We start from the raw sequence: 20913 nt of genomic DNA, 5'->3' as shown, positions 1-20913 counted from the left end.
GAAATTCCGATCGTGAGGAAGATCTCAAGATTAGCTGATAACTTGAAAACAGTTTGCCAAAAAATTTAACAATTAAATGCAAATAGAATAGGCAAACTAGAATTTTTTTTATCTCTTTAAAAATAACTTATTTTTACCCGAAAGTGAGATCCTCTTGACGTTGGACTCCAACCGAGGTGGAGAAGCTTGCTGTCGCCGCCGATTTAAAGAAGACGAAGCAGGAGAAGTTTGTCGCCGTCAATGAAGAAGGCGAAGTGGGAGAAGTCTGTGGTTGCTGCCGATTCAAAGAAGACGAAGAGGGAGAAGTCTGTCGCCGTTGGTTCGAAGAAGACAAAGTGGGAGAAGACAAGCCAAGATCTCTCTCGCCGCCGCCGGTTCAAAGAGGATCTGTCGCCGCTGCTCTAGGGTTTGCAAAACAAGAGAGGGAAGAAAAGTGTCCGATAGGTAGATAGGTAAACAGCGAAGCGAACGAAGGTTATATTTGAGAAAAAAATATACTTAACCCTGGAATCGTCCAAAACCTTACGATATGGAGGTTTTCTGATTCAGGGATATAACCTCATTTTGTTGACGTGACAAGAATCAAATATAACTTTGAAATTCCTCATGACCCTAAACCAAACACGGTTAAAGAACATAACCTTAGTTGGATAACCAAGGTCATGAAAAATAACCCTGAACCAAACATGCCCTAAGAGTTATTATACCATGTGCTAAAGCATGGATGTTTTGTACCCATTGAGCAAGGATGGATTGTAATTATATAGCGATATCTAAAAACATATCTTGGGAACGTCCTAATGCACTCGTTGTATCATTATAAATATACAAACCAAATCTGCAAAAGCCTAAAAATATACATACCCAATTACGATTTTAGATGATTACATCATTTTTAGATGATTATTGTATATCGTAATCTCTTATCCCACCGAAAACTGATCTCTTACGCCATTATAATAAAACAGTCACTTCTAGATAACTGGACACCCTATGGAACATCAATTGACTTGACTATAAAGCAACATGCTAGCATTTGAGGGGGAAAAGGATGATTAAACAAATCAAATAACATGAAAAACTCAAGATTAATCTAATTATTATGATTCACAAATACTAGAATTTTGTTTTGGACAAACAGTGGCAAAAAATTCGACCGAAATGTAAAATCTGATGAGTTTTTTGGACAAAACGGTAAAATAAGGGTTGATTGGGAAGCAAAATATGCCTACTTCTGTCCCATTTGTTCTATTATAATCATACAAATACAAACATAACCACTACTGAAAAGTCGAAAACTTACATATACTGGTTTCTTCAGCTACTTGCACCTTCTCGCACACGTCAAAAAAAATATATAAAAATAATAAAAGGCGCCAAACCATGACATGCAAACTCAAAGCTTACCAACACCACATTGACATGAACCCCAATTGGTTTCTTTTTTTTTCATTGAACAATTGGGTCTTATTAAGTATATGAACCAGTGAATGAAGTGCGTCGAGCACGGGAAGGTTCATTGGCAACGTCAGAATCTGCAATAGCAGAACTTAGGAAAATCCATGATGATGTACCCGACTATATCAGAAGTGTCTCCCAAATTATGTTGAAGCTGCTGACTGATGGTGTTCTAGATTCCTTAGAACTATCCTTGCGTACATTTTAGCTTCAATCGGGGCAGTGGCTGCTGCGGCAGAAGCACGAAGGACACGCGATGCTCCAGCTTTCTGCAATAAGCCTGCGTGGTGCATTGCATGCCGACCTCCGTGAATAGTGAACTGCATTTCAAAGTAGATAACAAGTCAAAAAAATTGCAGATGGCATCGACAAACCACCCACCAAATAGTAGGTGAAGGTGGCCTGCATATTATGAATTGTTAAAATCAACAATACTGCTGTGCTTATACGTGAAAAGCAGTCACCTATTCAGTATGTCTAGAGAAACTAGATCAAAAAAATCCTAAAAAGAAGAATATGAAGAAAAAAAATATTAAAGTTGGATAAGCACACAGTTTTCCACGAGCTTATATGAACGAATACAACCCATAAAGCATAGCCTACCTGCCCTCTCAAAAACAAAAGAGCAATGGTTGTCTGACCATGTCTCTATTCTGTTCTTTATCACTTGTCATTTCTGCAACTCATATTTGCGGCTCCAAGTGCAAAACAAGAATGTCTATGGTAAGGTCCAGAGTTTCAATAAGTTTATGATTATAATGTTTGAAGAATATTAGTTCATTACAAAGTAATCCATGGGACATGCATTTCTAGAAAAGAATTAGTATGGTTAGGGAACGAGACGAAAGGCTGGAGAGGAGCAACAAAAAGCTGTGCAATCTGTTCAACATAAATACCAAATACACCAGAAACATGCAGCAATTACCTGAACAAGAGCAAAAGCAGCACAGGCTCGAAGAATAGATGAAGGATTTCGAAGCATTGCAACATATCTCCCGATTTCAGCAGCACTGGAATACAATAACAAAAGGATACAGGCGAAGTAAATTAAGATTTCACTCCTAGGGAATCATGTAAACATGCAAAGTTGAAAAATAGAAAAGAAAGAATTCATGATGCAAGAAAGCAGACTGAATATATAGCGGCATAAATGACGGTAAAAAGTATCTGAGATATGCCCAATCTAAACATCACTTCCAAGTTGAAGGAGATAGTCCTCAAAGCAAATATGGACGCCAGTAAAACACTAAATCATAATCTTCAAAGCAAATATTTTATCTTTTCATTTTGGCACATTAAGAATTTTTTAAAATTTTTGCAATTTGTTTTCTGAGTTGCAATGTGAAATATGAAATATTTTGTTGTTAAATATATAATAACATAAATTAATATTATTCATTCTTAACTAAATATGTCTCTCTTTTTTATTTCAACATTTTGATTATAGTGTAATTCTTATTCATAGCTATGACACCATGTGTACAGTTGTCAAACCAAGTTGTTAACTTCTCATCCAAACCTACTTAAAAATTTTAAATTAGTAACAGGAATCAAATGCACACCTGCATCTCAAGTGCCCTGCTTCTTGTATTTGAACTGCTTCTACTACCTGTGCCAACGTTGCAGGAGCTGATGATGTAGCAGTCACTGAGAAAATGTGTGGATCTGAAAATGACAGCAAGAAATCTTCTATCTGCTTCAGAGCCATCCTTCTAGCACCATCGAAGTTAACACTCTTTGAAGAACCTTCTAGTAAAGAACCCACAAGTGCCACTTCATCCATTCTGTGAAACCAATTCAAACTAACGAGTATAGATGCAAACATTAGACACTTTAACATAACTACAGCAGCACAAGGAACTTGGTGCACAATTAAATGACACTCAAGAAAAAATACAAAAAATTATTGTTGAACATCTGAGAATGTTAAGTTAGATGCAGAGTTACTAAATATTTAAATGCACAAGCAGAAAGGTGTAGCCCCATAGACCATCAAAATGATACAAAGTTAAAGGTAGTATACATATGTTTAGTTGGTTCATAGATATAATTAAATTTGATTCAATGATGATTAAGTATATGAGTATGAAGAAAATAAACAAATAAAATGACATCTAATGACCTTGCATGGAGCTAGATGGCAAGATAACCTTTCTACACAATCACAAAAATTTGTGACTTAAGCTGCCTGTCAATGCTGAATCTTGAAAAAAAAAACTTCTATTTGTTTGTTCAATATATTAGGAAATTTGTCTAAAAAAGCCAACATATTAAATCTGCAAACGTGGTTTTTGAATATCAGGAATGAAAAAAAAAATTTTAGTACCTCCCATCAAACATGTAAGCAAGTGCCAGTGCAGCCATGAAACGAGCCATTTTTGATACAGATGATGAACATAGTTGTACTAGAACTGGGACTCCCCCTTCTTCAATTATCCGTAGAGCGTTACTAGAATTAAAAGCAAGATTCCAAAGTGCCCCGGCAGCAGTCTCATGAACATCCTGTGCACAAAAGATAACTAAGACTTGGCTGAATTGTACTTCCTTTACATTGTCCATGATGCTCAATGCTTCCTATTTTCTATTAGTTCAATAATTAAGATACAACCACAAGAGTTAACTTTGCAGACAAATTGTTACAGAAAGGAATAGCTTCACATACATATAGACATTTATATCAAGTTGTCAAATTGTTCAAATGCACATTTCAATTTCCTATAAGCGATGGGCCAGATTAAAATTATAAGAAGAGTAACTAGATTATTTCTTATCAGTCAGTGTGAAAATGAGAACAGCAGAATACACAAGAGTTAGGCATGTTCGAATGCAGTCAAGGGAGAGGTTAGGAGAAGAAAGCACAGTTTTTGAGGTGCTTTACCTCAGTTAAAAAAAAATCTGAGAGGATGGAGCCCACACACCTCTTTGGAGATTGGTTTTGGACCAAACTCATGTTCACCCCAATACTATCCATCGAAGGGAAAAAGTCCTATTTATCCCATCCCTTTTGGTGCAACATGGAGTGGCAGGCAAGGCCACTATGACACTATGAAATAAGCAAGATTGTAGCAAGCACGAGAAAGGTCAGTGCAGGCAGCTTCTACAGCAAAAGCAAGATCGACAAGTAGCAGCTATTGGTTAGGCATGAGGATGAGATAGTGCAAGGCAGGGTCAACAGCCAATGGGCAAACTGAACCAGGAGGGCCATAGGCAAGGGTCAGTGGGAAAAACAAGGGTGACAGCATGCAGCTTGGCAGGTACAAGTGCAGCAAGGGCGAGGCACAACAACACAAGCAAGATGAGGTCAATGAAGATAAGGATAATCTTGTAGGTGCCCCTTAGTGTTGGCACACTTACTTGGTATCAATACTGAGTTGTTCCTGACTGAGACTAATGATTCCCAACACTGGATCTTTAAACCTTGGCCTGAAGCATAAGCCATAACTTCCCATCATCTCAATCAGCATGAGCAAAACTTGTTTTACTCGTTGAGTAAAACAAACACTAGGTGCACACAAAGAGATCACTAGTACGGGCCGAAATCATGATGTTACTAGGTCATACTGACCTTGTCTCATCCATATTGGATATTAGTCAAGACAGGAACTTAAAACTCTGGAAGAAGAGGTGGCTTCGGCTGCAAAGCACAAGAAGCTTCAGTTTCAAAAGTGAAAGGAGAGATAGGAATGCCAAAAGGATACTTTGGGTTTCAAAGGGTGGAGGCTTCAAAAGCATACAAGAAACGTTAACTCCTTGGCGGACTGGAACATTCCAAGTGATGTGAAGGCTTCAACTCAGAATGAATGTGGAGGTCAAGGAAGTGGAAGCAGCAGCAGCTAAGAATCTTTTGCAGCTTCAGCTGTGTCAGGAAACTTCAGCACCTCACAGAATAACTTACTAAGTTCCTTTGTACAAGCAGAGGGAATAGACTTCGGTTGCAAGGGTGAATAGTGTGAGGGGTGAATTAGTTACCAATTTAATAACTTAAATAATTATATGATACAAGGGGAGTTAATAAGTTAACACATAACTACGGTATATAAAATTTTAATATACATTACTTATGTTTATGATAAGTAAACAGATTAATAACTTGCGTAACACACATTAAATATTAATAAGTCAGGCTTTGTAATGCAACATCAACAACAATAACCAAACCTTATCCCACTAGGTGGGGTTAAGTTAGGCTTTGTAAATAAATTATATTAATACTATAGTCAAGTTATGAGGGTGTTAATAGTAGAATTTTTTTCTAAAATTAATTAGATAATTAAATATATAACTTTTAAAAAAAAAATCTTAAGCTACATTATTTAATATTGATAGACTTTAGAAATCATCCTGGGACACTTCGACCAATGCTAAAATAAACATAAGTATTAGCATGATATAATAGTGAAACCATCTATCCAAAGATCAATACCCTGGCATGGACTAGTACTTTAAATCTTGGTCAAAATAATGATGAATATTTACAACTATGTTTATAATCTTGTTACCCACTACATATGCCCCCGAGGGCATGGTGTGATGGTAAACGGAAGGACGAGTTTTCGAAACAACGAGGGTTCAATTCCCACACAACGCAAATAAAAGCCTACGGTGCTCGAACCACTCGTGGTGTTTACCTGATGGCCGGTGGGAAACTTCCGGGAGACCACCTCTAAGTGAATGAAGGATAGAAATACCGGACACCTAGGAGAAATACTGGACACCTAGGCTTTCTTTCTTTGTTACCCACTATATGTGGTCAATCAATGGAAACCATGCATAATAAATTTAAAATGTACGGCATACCAAGTTTCCCATTGTTCAATTTTCATCAGGAATATTGTGCTCTAATAGTGTTGACTCTTGTTTCAACCAGAATGCTTTTGATAGTGCCTTGCAAAGTGCAGATTCTTGGGAATTGGGATGGAAGAAAAAGGAGCTCAATTCATAGTAGTATCAATTAATATGCCACAATCAATAGTCTGAGACAGGAAATGAAAATGCCATGTAAGATTCACAGACACAAGAGCGACTAATCTAGAAATTGCATCTCAAAGCTTTACATCATTCTAGTATAAAAGAAATACTCCATTGTTGCATGCAAGTAAAATTACCTTGAATTAATAGTAAGTAAAGGAAATATATTAAGAGGAGAAGGATGATAGAATAATATTAAACAGAAAATTAAATGATTTCAAAATAATATAAATACTTACTTCAGTATCAGAACGTGCCAATGCAATTAAAGGTGCTACACCTCCTTCCCTTCCAATCGCAATGCTAAATACCAGAAGAAGAAAAATAGGGAATTAGCAAGAGGAAAAATTGAACCACAAAAAAAGTAAATTGAGTTGGCATTTAATAAATTTGTTTAGTGTGAAACAAGGCCAATGAAGCAGTCTAGTATTCAGCTCTAGTCCAGTTACTCTAGTTATTAGCGCCAACATGGTTTTTAGTATCAGTGATGTTGGCATTTAACGATTGGTATTTGCCAGTTTTACTAAGGCAATACTGGGTTGCACTTCATAATACCAACCAGTTCTTGGCAAGTCAAATTCTCTTCAAAGACAGTAAGTCATAAAAGCACTATGTCATAGTTATGCTCCAGCCAATGTTGAAGCCAGTAAAAGGGCAAGAGTTTAAATTCTTGGAATCCAAGTTGGCCTATTGTAACGAAACAACTAAAAGAATCAAGATAGTAGATAAAATGAATAGGCATGAAATTTTTGCATGTGAAATTTTAGATATATTGGATTTATCATTCAACAAAACAGAGATATATCATCAATAGGATAAAGAATGTGGTTGAAATAAAGAGAAAAATTATAAAGTTTGCATTATTGTCATGTACCTAATAGTCTAAAATAAAATTTTCAAGAATATGATACAACTTGACAGATTTTATAGATCAGAGTGTTAGAATTTTAAGAAGCAATACTACTAAAAATATTAAGATGGATGTGTGGGGTCATTAGAACAACAAAATAAAAATTACTAATATTCTAGAGAAACTGGGAACTCCGCTAGCGTTAGGTTGCATTAGGTTGTCCGTCAGCGTTAAAACTATGGTAAATATTCAATGAATGGATCCATTAAATTATTGTGCTAATGCTAGGTTGTTTTCCGGAAGAACGCGTTGCAGGGTCCGACTATAACGTCTCGGCAAGGACTGCTACATATCCATAACTCGGGTGCAGTGCTAAATATGCAAGAGTTCGCATTACAAGTTCCGACTGTAACGTCTCAGCAAGCACCGCTACATCTCTATGAGAACTTGGGTGTAGTGTTAAATAGGCAAGAGTTCTCACACTATAGGTTGGATAAGAACAAATATGATAGGAAAACTAATAATCTAAGATTTGAAACATGGAGCATAGGAACTCTCACTGGTAAATCAATGGAGGTAGTAGATATGATGATTAGGAGAAGAATTAATATTTTGTGTGTACACGAGACAAAATGGATAAGCGAGAAGACAAAGATAATAGAGAACTCGGGTTTTAAGTTATGATACACTGAAAAGAATAAAGTAAGAAATGGAGTGGGTATTATTGTAGATAGTTTGTTAAAGGATGAAGTTGTAAGAGTAGTTAAAAAATGGGATAGAATTATAGCCCTTAAGATAATAGTGGCGAAAGAAACTATGAACATAATTAGCGTGTATGCACCACAAGTAGGATTAAATGAAACTACCAAATCAAAGTTTTGGGACGACTTAGATGAAATATTATAAAATATTCCATCAAATGAAATGATTTTAATAGGTGATCTAAATGGGCATGTCGGAGTGAAAAATGAGGAATATGAGAGGGTACATGGGAGTTATGAGTTTGGAACGCGAAATGAGGAAGGGAAAACTATATTAGATTTTGCGATAGTATATGACTTTATATTAGCTAATACGTTTTTAAGACCTATTATTGTAGGTAGGCATGTATTGTATATAGCTCTCGTAGACTAGCTTTTCGAAAGCGTGAAAGGTTGAACGACACACACCTTCGGGTGTTGCTGCCACACGGGTCTATACTTTAATATTGGGTCAGTTTCCCACGGGTGGAAAAGCTGTCATTCATAAAGCGGCTAGCTTGAGAGTGAATGGTGACCGCTGTTAAACGTGAACTAGAAAGGGTGGAGAATCTCGCCTATTGGGATTTGTCCCAACACTAGAACTTTTGTCTCCTACTTACCTTTGGGAGGAGGATTGTAGCTGCTAATGAACAGACTGACTCGTGACGCCTTCCTACAGCTTTGGCATTTTTACCTAGAGTGAAAACAAAGCCTTCATCCAGCCGCTGGCTTTAGGCTCGACATGGTGACTACTGCTTAGATCAGAGGGGGTTCAACACTCAGATACTGCTAGCTTGCCGAGAAAGGCTTGACTTTAAAGTAAAGGGCTTGCTTCCTTGTCCAGCACTCAGCGAATAATAAATCGCAAATTGACTTTCTTATGATTAGGAAGAAGGATAGAAAGATTTATAAAGATTGTAAAGTCATCCTGGAGAAAGCTTAACTACCCAACATAGGTTAGTAGTGTTGGATATACGTCTCAAACATAGTATCAATAGAAAGAAAATATATACGATTCCTAGAATTAAGTGGTGGAAATTAAATGATGGGAAGCAAAATATATTTAAGGAGAAGGTAGAAGTACAAACATTAGGTGAAATATACGATAACTCTAATACAACATGGGATAAGATAGTATCAAAGTTGAAAATAATAGCTAAGAGTGTACTCGGTGAGTCAAAGGAACATGCACCACTAAGTAAGGAATCTTGGTGGTGGAATGAGAAAGTACAAGAGAAAGTGAAGGAAAAACGAATAGCTCATAAGAAATTTTATATTTGTAAGAACGAGGAAAACTTAAAAAAATATACAATAGTCAAGAAAGAAGCTGAAAAAGTAGTGAATAAAGCAAAAAAATGAAACTTTTGAACGATTATATCAAAAATTGGATACAAAAGAAGGGAAAGAGACATTTATAGAATAGGTAAAGTGAGAGAAAGGGAAACAAGAGATCTTAGCCAAATAACATGTATTAAAGATGAATGTAATATGGTATTAGTAAACGATGGAGAAATAAAGAGCGGTGAAAGAGGTATTTTCATCAACTTTTTAATGAAGGTTTAGGTGACCAACTTAATAAAGGGCAGCCCGGTGCACGAAGCTCCCGCCATGCGGGGTCCCGAGGAAGGATCCATTGTACGCAGCCTTACCCTGCTTTTTGCAAGAGGCTGTTACCAGGATTTGAACCCGTGACCTTTGGGTCACATGGCAACAACTTTACCGTTGCGCCAAGGCTCCCCTTCTAGGTTAAATGAGCATAAAAATTTTAATTTTTTATCGTAGAATTCAAACTTAAGAAGTAAAGGAAACTTTAAATGAGATGCACAATGGAAAAGTCATTGGACCAGATGATATTCCGATAGAAGTATGGAAGTGCCTAGGGAAACAAGGTATTGAATGATTTACAAAATTATTTAATATGATATTGAAAATAAAAAGAATGTCCGATCAATGGAGGATAAATACTCTAGTTCTGTTATATAAGAACAAGGGAGATGTACAAAATTGTGCAAACTATAGAGGTATTAAACTAATGAGTCATACTATGAAATTTTAGGAAAAAATAATAGAAAAAAGATTAAGGAAGGAGACCACAGTGACCGAAAATCAATTTGGGTTCATGCTTGGAAGGTCGACAATAAAAGCAATACATCTTCTTAGACAATTAATTGAAAAATATCGGGAGCAAAAACAAGATCTACACATGATATTCATTGACTTAGAAAAAGCTTATAATAAAGTCCTAGAGAAATTATATGGAGAATTCTAGAAAAGAGAGATATTAACGTAACATATATTGAACTAATTAAGGATATGTACGAGGATGCAACGACTAGAGTAAAGACTTCAGGCGGAATAACTGAAGCATTTCCAATAAAGATAGGGTTACATCAAGGATCAGTTCTAAATCCCTATCTTATTACATTAATTATGGATGCACTCACTGCGCATATTCAAGATATAGTATCGTGGTGCATGTTGTTTGCAGATGATATTATTTTGGTTGATGAAACACGTGAAGGAGTAAATGCTAAACTAGAATCTTGGTGGGAAATACTAGAAGGGAAAGGTTTTAAGCTTAGTATATTAAAGACAGAATATATGGAATTTAAGTTTAGCAATATTAGAAGTAATGAGACAATTGTTAAAATAGGAGAGGACGAGTTGCTCGAAACCGAGAGATTTAAATATTTAGGATCATATTTGCAAAACAATGAAGGGATTGAGAGAGATGTCTTACATAGAATACAAGCAGGATGATTAAAATGGAGGGGAGCGTCAAGTGTTTTATGTGATAGTAAAGTACCTCTTAAACTAAAGGTAAGTTCTATAAAACCGCAGTTAGACCTGCTATGTTATATGGAGCTGAATGTTAGGCTATGACTCGAGCACATGAGCAGAAGATGAGAGTTGCAGAGATGAGGATGTTAAGGTGGATGTGGACATACAAGAATGAACAAAATAAGAAATGAGAGCATTAGAGAGAAAGTCGGAGTTACATCTATTGAGGAAAAACTCTGAGAGACGCGTTTAAGATGGTACGATTAATAAATTCTCCAGTTAGGCGATGTGAAACTATGATAAACATGCATATCAAACGAGGAAGAGGAAGACCAAAAAAGACTTTGTTAGCAACAATAACAAGATAAAATTTGTTTAAATATAGATGATATAGTAGGAGATAGAGCTCAATGGCGTAAAAGGATTCATACAGCAGACCCCACCTAGTGGGAAAAGGCTTGGTTGTTGTTGTTCTAGAGAAACTGGGTGGCTCCAATAGAAGATAAAACTATAGAAAATAAATTTAGGTGGTACAAAATTGTTTAAAGGCGACCAGATATTTGTATATTATGAGTTGAATGTATTAAAGGAGAAGGAATAAGGAAGATATTAAAGATTACTTTAGTTAACATCATGAAACTACTAGATTTGACAATAACTAGTGATATATATAATCTGCATGTAGCTATCCTCAAATAATCAGGGCACAAGAAATTTGATGATGCTTAAATGGATGACAATTCATGGAATTCCTCAAAAAGGGATTGCATAGTCAACATGCTACTCGACCAGCAACTCAGAATTTCTTATTGCCCACGTTATAGAGTCACACTTATCAAGATTTGTAATCCTTAACCAAGAAAAATGGATGGAAAAATATCTATAGCTGGCTTCATTAGGAGAACTGGTAATCTTCACCAATCTCCTTTCTCTAGAGTGCATTATTGCTCAAAAGACCATAAGCCACTCTTTGATATTAAACCTCACATATCACATATTAGACAATATCAAAGAGTGCATTGCTATGACCATTACCAAACACAAGCTGCAAGTAACATTTCGTCTATTTGTAATTACAGAATCATCTGGAATAGCTAATAAAACAGAACAAATTACCTATTAGCCTCTGAAACTGATAAACCCCACAAAGCCCCAGCAGCCCTTTCCTGAAGACCTTGGGAAGCATTTGAACAAGAATGTGCAAGAGCTACCTGAAAATTTCAACAAAATAAATAACAGTGTCAAGATTTATTATGAAACAACATTTTATCCTTCTGCAAAGGAAAAGTAGCTAGTGGGACAAACCAAAAGTTTGCAAACGGTGTTAAAGACAATTTGAATCTTTAAATCTAGGATCTACCAGAGAAAAAAATAAATCTGTTACCTAAAGACCATTGTATCAACGAACAAAAATGAGTAGCCACCCAAATGAAATAGAAGGTTTGAATTTAAGGTGAAAAGAGAAAATTGAGAAAAGATGCTGTAGCCCCTGGCACAGAGTTCAACTTCCAGCAAATAAGAAATTCAAGAGATTATCATTTGTAGATTAGAATGGCATGCTCATGCAGTCAAAAGAATTCTTAAGTTTTATGGTAATATTCCTCTTCTTCCATGTCGACAACATTAAACTATTCAGCATCCCTTCTATGTCCAGCATCCCTTCTAGGGCCCCTTGTTATCACTTTAGTTTAGGATTCTTTACTCATTGTTGATACTTTCATTTATTTGAGATGCTTGATATTTAATGACAATAATTATTGAAAAATTTCTTTTTTGTTAGAGGTGGCTTGCAGTTGAAAGATGACAGCATGTGCTATATTTCTATTTTAATCCAAAATTCATAATTGCTTCATAACTCTTGAATATAGTTCAAATGAACTAGAGTCTTAAATTTAATTGCAGAGTTCTTGTATAGTTCCTGTGAATAACAAATCTCCTGCATAGTTTTTATAGTTTTATTGCCTGAATTTTTTGGTGTATAGTTTGATTTTCTACAAATCACTTTATATTTTGTTACTTTGAATTTGCATTGAAACTAGTATCAAAGAACTGAAATCCTCAAATTACTCAAAAAAACACTGAAATCCCTAAAACTCGAACCAAACCAAAAATTTTGGTAGAGTTCAAGGGGATACAACCACAGATTCACTCAAAAGTTCACTTATGACAATCTGTCTAATAGTCCTATGCTAATTACAATGCATTATACCAACATAATTAACAATTTGGGTGTGTCTGAACTCTGAACACTTAAGACAGTATAACATTGCATGTTTGGTACGCTGTATCCAATGCATGTTTGGTGTGACATCCATGCAATCTATCACATCCACAACTCTTAGTGATGGAGATGCCATTGTTGCATACATGTTGATTATGAAACATTATTGGCATCATTGGTTATACTTCCTCATTGTGTTTCCTACTTTTCACATTTGTGCTTAGTTTGTTTTGCCTCCCGGTGGATGTCAAATTAATTGTGCTAGTAGTTTGAGATTATTGTATCTTCCAATTAGATATAATGCAATGTTCTGCTTAATTTTGCTCTAAAACTAACAACTATTAGTCATTTGTTTAAAGGTCATGCACAATGGACTACATCTATTGTTAGGTGGTTTCACCTGGGACTGGATGTGAGAAAACTGATTGTTTCTATCAGATGATATAAGTCAAGACATCAAGTTTTGTTGGCAGTAAAGCAAAGTTGTAGCCTTTCATCAAAATCTGATATCAACCTTTTACAGTAATTTTTTCCCCTTAATGATGCTTGAATTCCTTGCGCTAGCATATTATGGAAGCCAAAAAAGAAGTCTGGGCTACTACAAAGAACTAAGATTAGTGCATTGAATGGATTCATCCCCATCAAGAAATTGCTAGGGTTCTTACTTTTCTGTTATCAAAAATGAACTAAAACTCCTCAACATAAAGAGTGTCGCTAAAGGACTAGTATAACCTTGCCAAACGACTAGTAATAACCATGCCATCTTGGAGATATATCTGTCCGTGCCACCAAATTTGCACATAGGAGAACAATAATTGCCTATGAATACTAGGAAGCCTAGCAAGTGTCAACTGAAAGAAAAGTGCTTTATTGGATAAAAATAATAGTTCCGATGGTCATCAAGGGTGCAGCTTACGGAATATTCATCCTTTCTGCAAAGGATTGCTGCACAAAGATGCCACAAGAATAGCAAAATCAGACCTCAGTGTAGCATTTGAAGTATTGAGCAACATCCAGTTTCCAACAAGTTGATATTTACTTCATCAAGAAGTTGATAGGGTTATTACTTCTCTGGTTTCATAAACTCAAAAACTCCTTAACATGAGAAGTACTTCCACATGAGATAACCAAAATGATACATGGGTATATATAGACTCGCAAGCAAACCTTAAATTTACAACTTATAATGTGGGATTGAACCCCTAGATCAATAACCTATTAATCTAATACCTGGCATTTTAAATATACACAAAGCACATATATCATTTAATTAGTACATATCATATTGTGTACATCAAAAATAAACTGTTTAAAAATGGTTCCTAATAATTGGGAACTGTGATACACTCTTTCTATCAATTTAATTATAAGTGTCTTCAGAATTTTGATGTTATAAATGAAAAGTCATATAACACTAGCATCATTACAAAATATTTGTAAAATATAGCATCCAAAGAGAGAAAGAGAAATGGATCCTTAAAGTTTTTGTAATGGGAGATGCAAAAAGACACTGGATGATTAAAGAGATATACCAACGCTTCAACTCCACCAACTAAAGCAATGGCTTCACGATTTCTATCATCGAAAGATAAATTCCATAAAGCACCAGCAGCTTCTTGCCTGGGTAAGTGACAAAAGAAAATTACTATTATACAAAGCACTGGTAATGTTGAAAAATTGGTGTTCTGAAAAAAAAATGAAATTAAGAGCCTCATATTAGAATGAAATATATATTAGATATACAAAGCAAAGAGGTCAGACATATGTGAAGCATATTTGTCTGAGACAACATAACAATTCAGAAAGTCAAAGGTGACATTGTTACTGAGAAATTAGATTCAAAAATACAAATACCTTACACCTTCGTTTTGAGAATAAGTTAATTGCACTAGCGCCTCAAGTGCACCTGCCTCTTGGCCAACAGTGGCATTGTTGCTGTTGCTGTCGCCATGGGCTGCCAAATTAGCCAAAGCTCGTGCAGCCTAAGACAAGGGGAAAAATTAGAGGGATCCTACAATCTCAAATTACACAACATTAGGATAGACTAAAAGCTTCCACAATAAACCATGTTTTAAAAGGACTTCTAGCAAAAGAATATAGAAACTCTAGATAGAATAAATGCTAGTCAGCAACATAGGTCTAAATTAAAAGTCCTTAGGTCGTTTGAATCATTGGTCCCAGCAAACAAGCCAATACAATCAAAGCAAACAAAAGGAAGTAATGTTCCAAATTCCAAAAAGTTTCGACTTTTATTTTTTATCGTATTTTTTTTATATATTTCAGGGTGGTGATTACAAGGTACTACAATTTTCAGAATAATAACCTAAGTGATATTGCATATGTTCTGTTTGTGTCCATTTCTGATGCTAGCTTTTTATACATTTATTTTGTTACATTAAATGGCTCACCTATCTCAGAGAACATCTTCGTTGAAACATAAAAAATGGTTATTATCTCCATAAGTGACTGGTGGAGTGTGTAAATACATAAAGTTATAATAGATACAATAAGCCACGCTCCAAGAAAAATAGGGTGTTAATGTTTTTTGATGCTTCATAAATTGACTAACTGTAACTAGTCACTCTACTCTAGCTACAATAAAATAAATCATATTAATGGCAAGTTGCATCAAATTATGTTTCTTTAACTAATTTTTTTTTTTGAAATAATTATAGTTAGACTTCCTACCAAGTAACTTTGCTGTTCTAAAATAAATAGTGTATTCCCTCTATCATAAAAGTGATCTTATGAACCATAAACCATCAATTATTTCCTAGCATGGTCAACCAAGGACTTCAGTGATATAGTGAGTTTCCAAATATTTTACCTCAATTGTACCTTTTACATCAATTGAGGAAGAGGGAAACCAAAGAAGACTTGGTTAACAATGATAAAATAACATAAAATTCATCTAAATATAGATGAGGATATATTAGGGGATAGAGACTATTCATGTAGCCAACCCCACTTAGTGGGATAAAGACTTGGTTATATTGTTGTTGTAATTGTACCATCAACAATGGTCCCAATCAAGAGAATCTCACGAACATAGATGGTTGGAAAAGCAGCACGCAAGAAGTATTTATGGATCTAGTACCACACAGACTTCCTATTTTTGACAAGAAATGATTTTTCTTTACTCATACATTATTTATAAATGAGATTGTGTTTTTTTCCTCAGTATATGGCTTTTTTCTCATCTTGATAATTTGTAGAGGCATAGGTGTAGCAACATATTAATTGGTGGTGAAGAGAGGAATTAGTGTTAACCATGTGGTGTCCAGACCAGGGCAGGGAAGTGCTGGTCAGTCAGAAATACAATCCCTTAATACATGGGGTTTTTTAAAGGTGTGTGCATAGCAGGTGGGCTGCTGAAGATGAAGGACTGGTGGTGAGTTTCTTCTAGATGGTGATGAAGTGAGAAAGGAAAGAAGTAGAAAAGCATGTTGAGAAAGTGGAAAAATGTTCGCTAAAATAAATTTAAAAAATAAAGAAATTAATCAAAGGAGATGGAAATTATGCATTCCAAATGGTAAAAGCATGTTCTCAGTGGCGAAAATAGAAAATGGGTATATGTTAGAGAAGATTATGGAAATAGTGTTTGCAAGAGACACAGTCACAACACACTCAGGAGGGGGGCAAATATGTGATTTGATGAGTTTCAGTCTTAATGATAGGATGTTGGAATTGTGGTGTGTCACAGTAAATGATGAGTGATGGTGAGCAAGCAAACAAGGTATGGATTGTTGTCCAGAGAAGAGAACAGATCGACTGAGAAACAGAAGACGACAAGATGAAGAGAGATAAGAAAATAAAAATAAAACAGGGGGAAGGAGAGGAGATGGATCAAGGTAAATAGCCAGAAGGTTAAGAAAAGGACAAAGGAAGGATAACCAAGAAAATGAGGAAAAGATAGACAAAAGGCTTTGGTGCTAAATTCGAGAGACAAGAGAAGAAGAAGAAAGTCAGGGGGACTCACAATTCAACCACACCAACAACATGAGTCGCAAACCAACACCACTGTTAATCACATAAAATTTAGAAAAAGTCATGTTGAGCGCCAATATCATATTTGCAATGGATACAGCTACTGACTCTCATTAACATGGAGTTCAACCATTAGACAACTTTAAACATTACTGAGGAGACCTTTTAATAAATGCTAGGGCAAAAAAAAAAAAAACCACAGTGTAACATTAAAACAATCCATGACAACTAATCATACAATATCTTTGAGGCGAAGGGTGGTTTGCCTTGTGGTTGTTGTGCATGACAACTAGGGGAACAAGAAAACAGTGGCTGAGATAAGGATGGTGGGGCAATCCATGATAGTGAAAAGACTGAAAAGTGTGAACATTTAACCTTGGAATGGTGGCTCCAACAATGAAGGGCAATAAGCCACATTGTGGTGTCAGCCTTGTTAGTGGACTAGGCAGTGTGCAACATGCAAGGCTTGCAAACTGTTGTGAGGCAATTAACATGCCTACAAATAAGCCACATTGGTTGGGATGGTGAAACTCCTAATCAGGCATGATATGAGGTCACAGCCTTAATCACTTATAAAAAGATGGTTGAGGCCAAATGGACAAGTCTGTGATAGGCAATAAGAGGATTGGACAGATTGCACAAAAGGCCAAGAAAATATAGACAGGGGAGTTAGGAAGTGAAGAGAAAAGGAAAAGAAAGAAAAGAGAGAACATGAATTCAACTCCAATACCACTTTATGTAGACCCACCAAGAAGGAGAAGAGAGAAAGATGTGAGGGAATAGAAGGGTGAAAGAAAAAAAAAGATGGAAGAAGAGAGGAAGAAAGGGAAGAGAAAGGAGATCCACAATTCATAACCAAAATATGGTGTCAGATACACCAACAAGATGCCTTGTATATGAGTTAGGAAAGGATTAAAAACTGAATCCACTAAACAAAGACACTTTCTTTTACAATTACTAAAATAATCCTACAAACTGAAATCCTATATTCCATCCATCTACTCCATAATGAAAAGCAATAGTGTATGTACACAACTTTCTTTTAAAAATCTAATTGACTACATCTTTGTCCATATGTTTAAATTTATAATGAATAGATCAATACAGGGGTGTACAAGCTTTCTTTCTTGGTGAAAATTGCGATAAGATTCTGCTAATCTTGCTGATAACAACAGAAGCAATCCACAAAATGGCATGGGTTGTTATTGTTTGAACTTTTTCCTTGGGAGTGCTCAGATTGTTTCAAATTTTCAGATGTGACATATAACGATTTTGTATTACTTCAAGTGATGCAGTTTGATGACAGGAAATGTGTTGCTTTCTCACAAAATATATAGAGATTATCCTCAAGAAAATGCAAGAAAAACATAAAAGACACAAAAGTAACATGCTGCTCAGACCTGTTCTTGGACTCCCTCAACTTTGCATGATTTTGCAAGTGTCACCAGTGCACAAACACCACCAGCAACCGCAATCTCCACGCTGCACTTGTCATCGGCAGCCAGATTCGCAAGTGCACCTGCAGCTCGTTCCTAATTTGAGAACATGTGTACTTAAGTAGTTTTTTAATAATTGTCTTTATGTTAAACAGGCAATAGACCAGATAAATGAAGCATACCAGAACTCCATCTGCTCCAGATTGCCACTTAAAAATAAGATCCACCAGGGCTTTAACTCCTCCAGCTTCAGCAATAGCTGCCTGAAATCAAAACAACAATTGTTATTGAATAAACCAACTGCGGAAGGCACCAAATGCCCATTGAACAGCAGACCTTATGCTCCTCTCCAACAGAAAGGTTCCAGAGCCCCCCAGCGGCTTCTTCTGCGACCAATCTGTTTGAAGATTTTGCAAGGTTGGCTAAGATACCAATTCCCCCTTCATCAGCAACTGCTTTTGCAACTTTAGAATTCACTGACAAGTTTGCAATAGCCTACACATTCACAAACACAAACATACAAAATAGAATCAAGGCCAGAGTACTTAAAGTATCAATCATGCCAACCCAAATCTCAACCTTTGCAGATTCAGACTGTACACCCTCCCAACAAGATCGAGCAAGTTCCAAAAGCAAAGGTATTCCACCGTTTTGCATCACTGCTTCTGCTCTTGCAGGTTCCACTGCAGTATTCTCATCCTCTGTCACTACAAATGTGGCCAGACCTGTTGCTGCTCTCTCCTGCACATCCTCCTGTGAGCTTTTTGCTAATCTTAGCAACATCGAAGCCCCTTGTCTCAACCAAAAATCATCCATCCCGTGTGGATTACTCTCTGCTATTCGAAGAAGAGAGTGTGAGAGGATCCACTCTAGCCAGATCATGATGTCATTCAGATTCTTATCCACATTCTGAAAATTTATCCATTGCACAAATATAGTTTGTTCATTCAGAACTGTTCCCTTAAACAGAGAAATAATTCCCCTTAAAACATCAGTAAACTGGGTAAGTAGAATCTTCCCCTTAGTGTTGATGAACGTGCTGGGATTGCGGCTCCCTTCCTCATCAACTGCGGAACAGTTGAGAGCACAGAGTACCTTGAGATTCTTTGATGTGGAGAGAAGCCTTGAGACAGCATTAGCAGAAACATCAGTTCTTGAAACATCCAAACCGACCAGGTTTGGAAGGTTACCCCAAGATGAGGAAGCTGTAGCCCACTGTATATTCCTTGAGCCAGCTATCGAGAGAAACCTCAGTGATACCACATTCTCTAGGGCAGCCTCATCAACCTTTCCGCAATCCAAAAATGCAATCTCTGACAATTGCGGGCAGTGTCTCACTAGGGCATTGATGGCTTCTCCATTAACATCCCGGATGCCAGAGAGACGCAACCGCTTCAGTCTAGTGCAGCACATGGCGACATGGCGAACTGCATCACTGGTTACTCGCACGCAGGGATCTGGACCGATCTGGAGGCTCTCGAGGGCTTCGTGGCGCGCGGCGATCACAGAAAGGGTGGCATCCGTTATCTCACCGCAGTAATCCCCAGCAATTTCCTGAAGGCCGCGCGCCTGTAAGTTGATGAGGGCGGAAGCGGTCTTGGATCCATGGAAGCGGAGTCGGCGAAGGTGGAGGCATCGCCCCGCGAGGGCGCCCATAGTGTCGGGTTCGCAGCGGTGGGCGCGGAGGTCAAGAGACGTCCAGAGGCACGGGGAGGAACCAAGGAGGCGCCAACCGCGGCAAGTGGAGCCGAGACTCGCGCGGTCGCGGTAATTGAGTCGAGAAAAGAGCTGTACCACCGTGTCGTCAGGCAGGGCTGTCCAGTCCACGGTGGCATCGTCGGCACAGCCTCTGCGAGCCCAGGGGCGGGGGATCTCGCAGTGATCGGAGGACTCAGCGAAGGGTGCCGAGACGTCGGCCCTCTCCTTGTCCTTGGAGTAGGAACCTCGCCGCCGCACCCTCCGGCTCATGGCGAGCCAACTACCGATAACAATCCTGGCCTATCAATCAGTTCTTGCGAAATCACCCTGCGAAATCCGAGGGCAGAAGCATGGGAAAATCGTAGGTGGTCCTGGTCTCGTTCGATCAAATTCGTTTCTAGGGTTTGCGGAGTAATCGGTTGGAGCGATTGAGGAAGCTGGGGCGACGGGCCTTTATGCCCTCATCAATCGCAAACGGAAAAAATATATAACGATATTATCTTCAAACAAAACCTAAAATACCTAATTACTATCTAAATTAAAATTAAAACCATTGTGATATATGATTTATGAAAACCATAATAAATAAACATCTTCTCTAATTCTTTGTAGATAAGAGATAGCTTTGGATAAGAATTCGTACTTTTTTTCCTGCAATTGCTATTTGTTTCATTATCTCTTCGCATTTGAGAGCATTCTGAACAAAATCTCAATTATATATTAGGTCTATCCCATTGTCTTTCATGTCATCCTTGTTGCCTTACACCACTGGAT

General features: G+C 37.0%; 1 protein-coding gene across 2 annotated transcripts; it reads right to left on the bottom strand.

Annotated features, from left to right (window-relative positions):
* Positions 1-1206: 1206 nt before the first annotated feature.
* Positions 1207-20610, bottom strand: LOC121984997 (protein ARABIDILLO 1-like). Of its 2 annotated transcripts, none has more exons than XM_042538222.1 (12): positions 19021-20610; positions 18778-18936; positions 18624-18704; positions 18406-18537; positions 14873-15000; positions 14551-14638; positions 11914-12008; positions 6666-6729; positions 3785-3960; positions 3021-3260; positions 2384-2468; positions 1207-1778 (listed from the first exon to the last, which is right to left on the bottom strand). In XM_042538222.1, the coding sequence occupies exons 1-12, from the start codon at positions 20407-20409 to the stop codon at positions 1602-1604; spliced, it is 2814 nt and encodes a 937-aa protein (XP_042394156.1). In that variant the 5' UTR covers positions 20410-20610; the 3' UTR covers positions 1207-1601. The 2 variants fall into 2 exon arrangements, with proteins under 2 accessions (XP_042394156.1, XP_042394157.1); XM_042538223.1 differs by having other exon boundaries at positions 3021-3242; positions 19021-20609.
* Positions 20611-20913: the final 303 nt, after the last annotated feature.

This window comes from Zingiber officinale, chromosome 5B (genome assembly GCF_018446385.1).
Source record: "Zingiber officinale cultivar Zhangliang chromosome 5B, Zo_v1.1, whole genome shotgun sequence".
Taxonomy (NCBI): domain Eukaryota; kingdom Viridiplantae; phylum Streptophyta; class Magnoliopsida; order Zingiberales; family Zingiberaceae; genus Zingiber; species Zingiber officinale.
The sequence above is the reverse complement of the archived record's forward strand: the minus strand, read 5'-3'. Positions and strand labels throughout refer to the sequence as shown.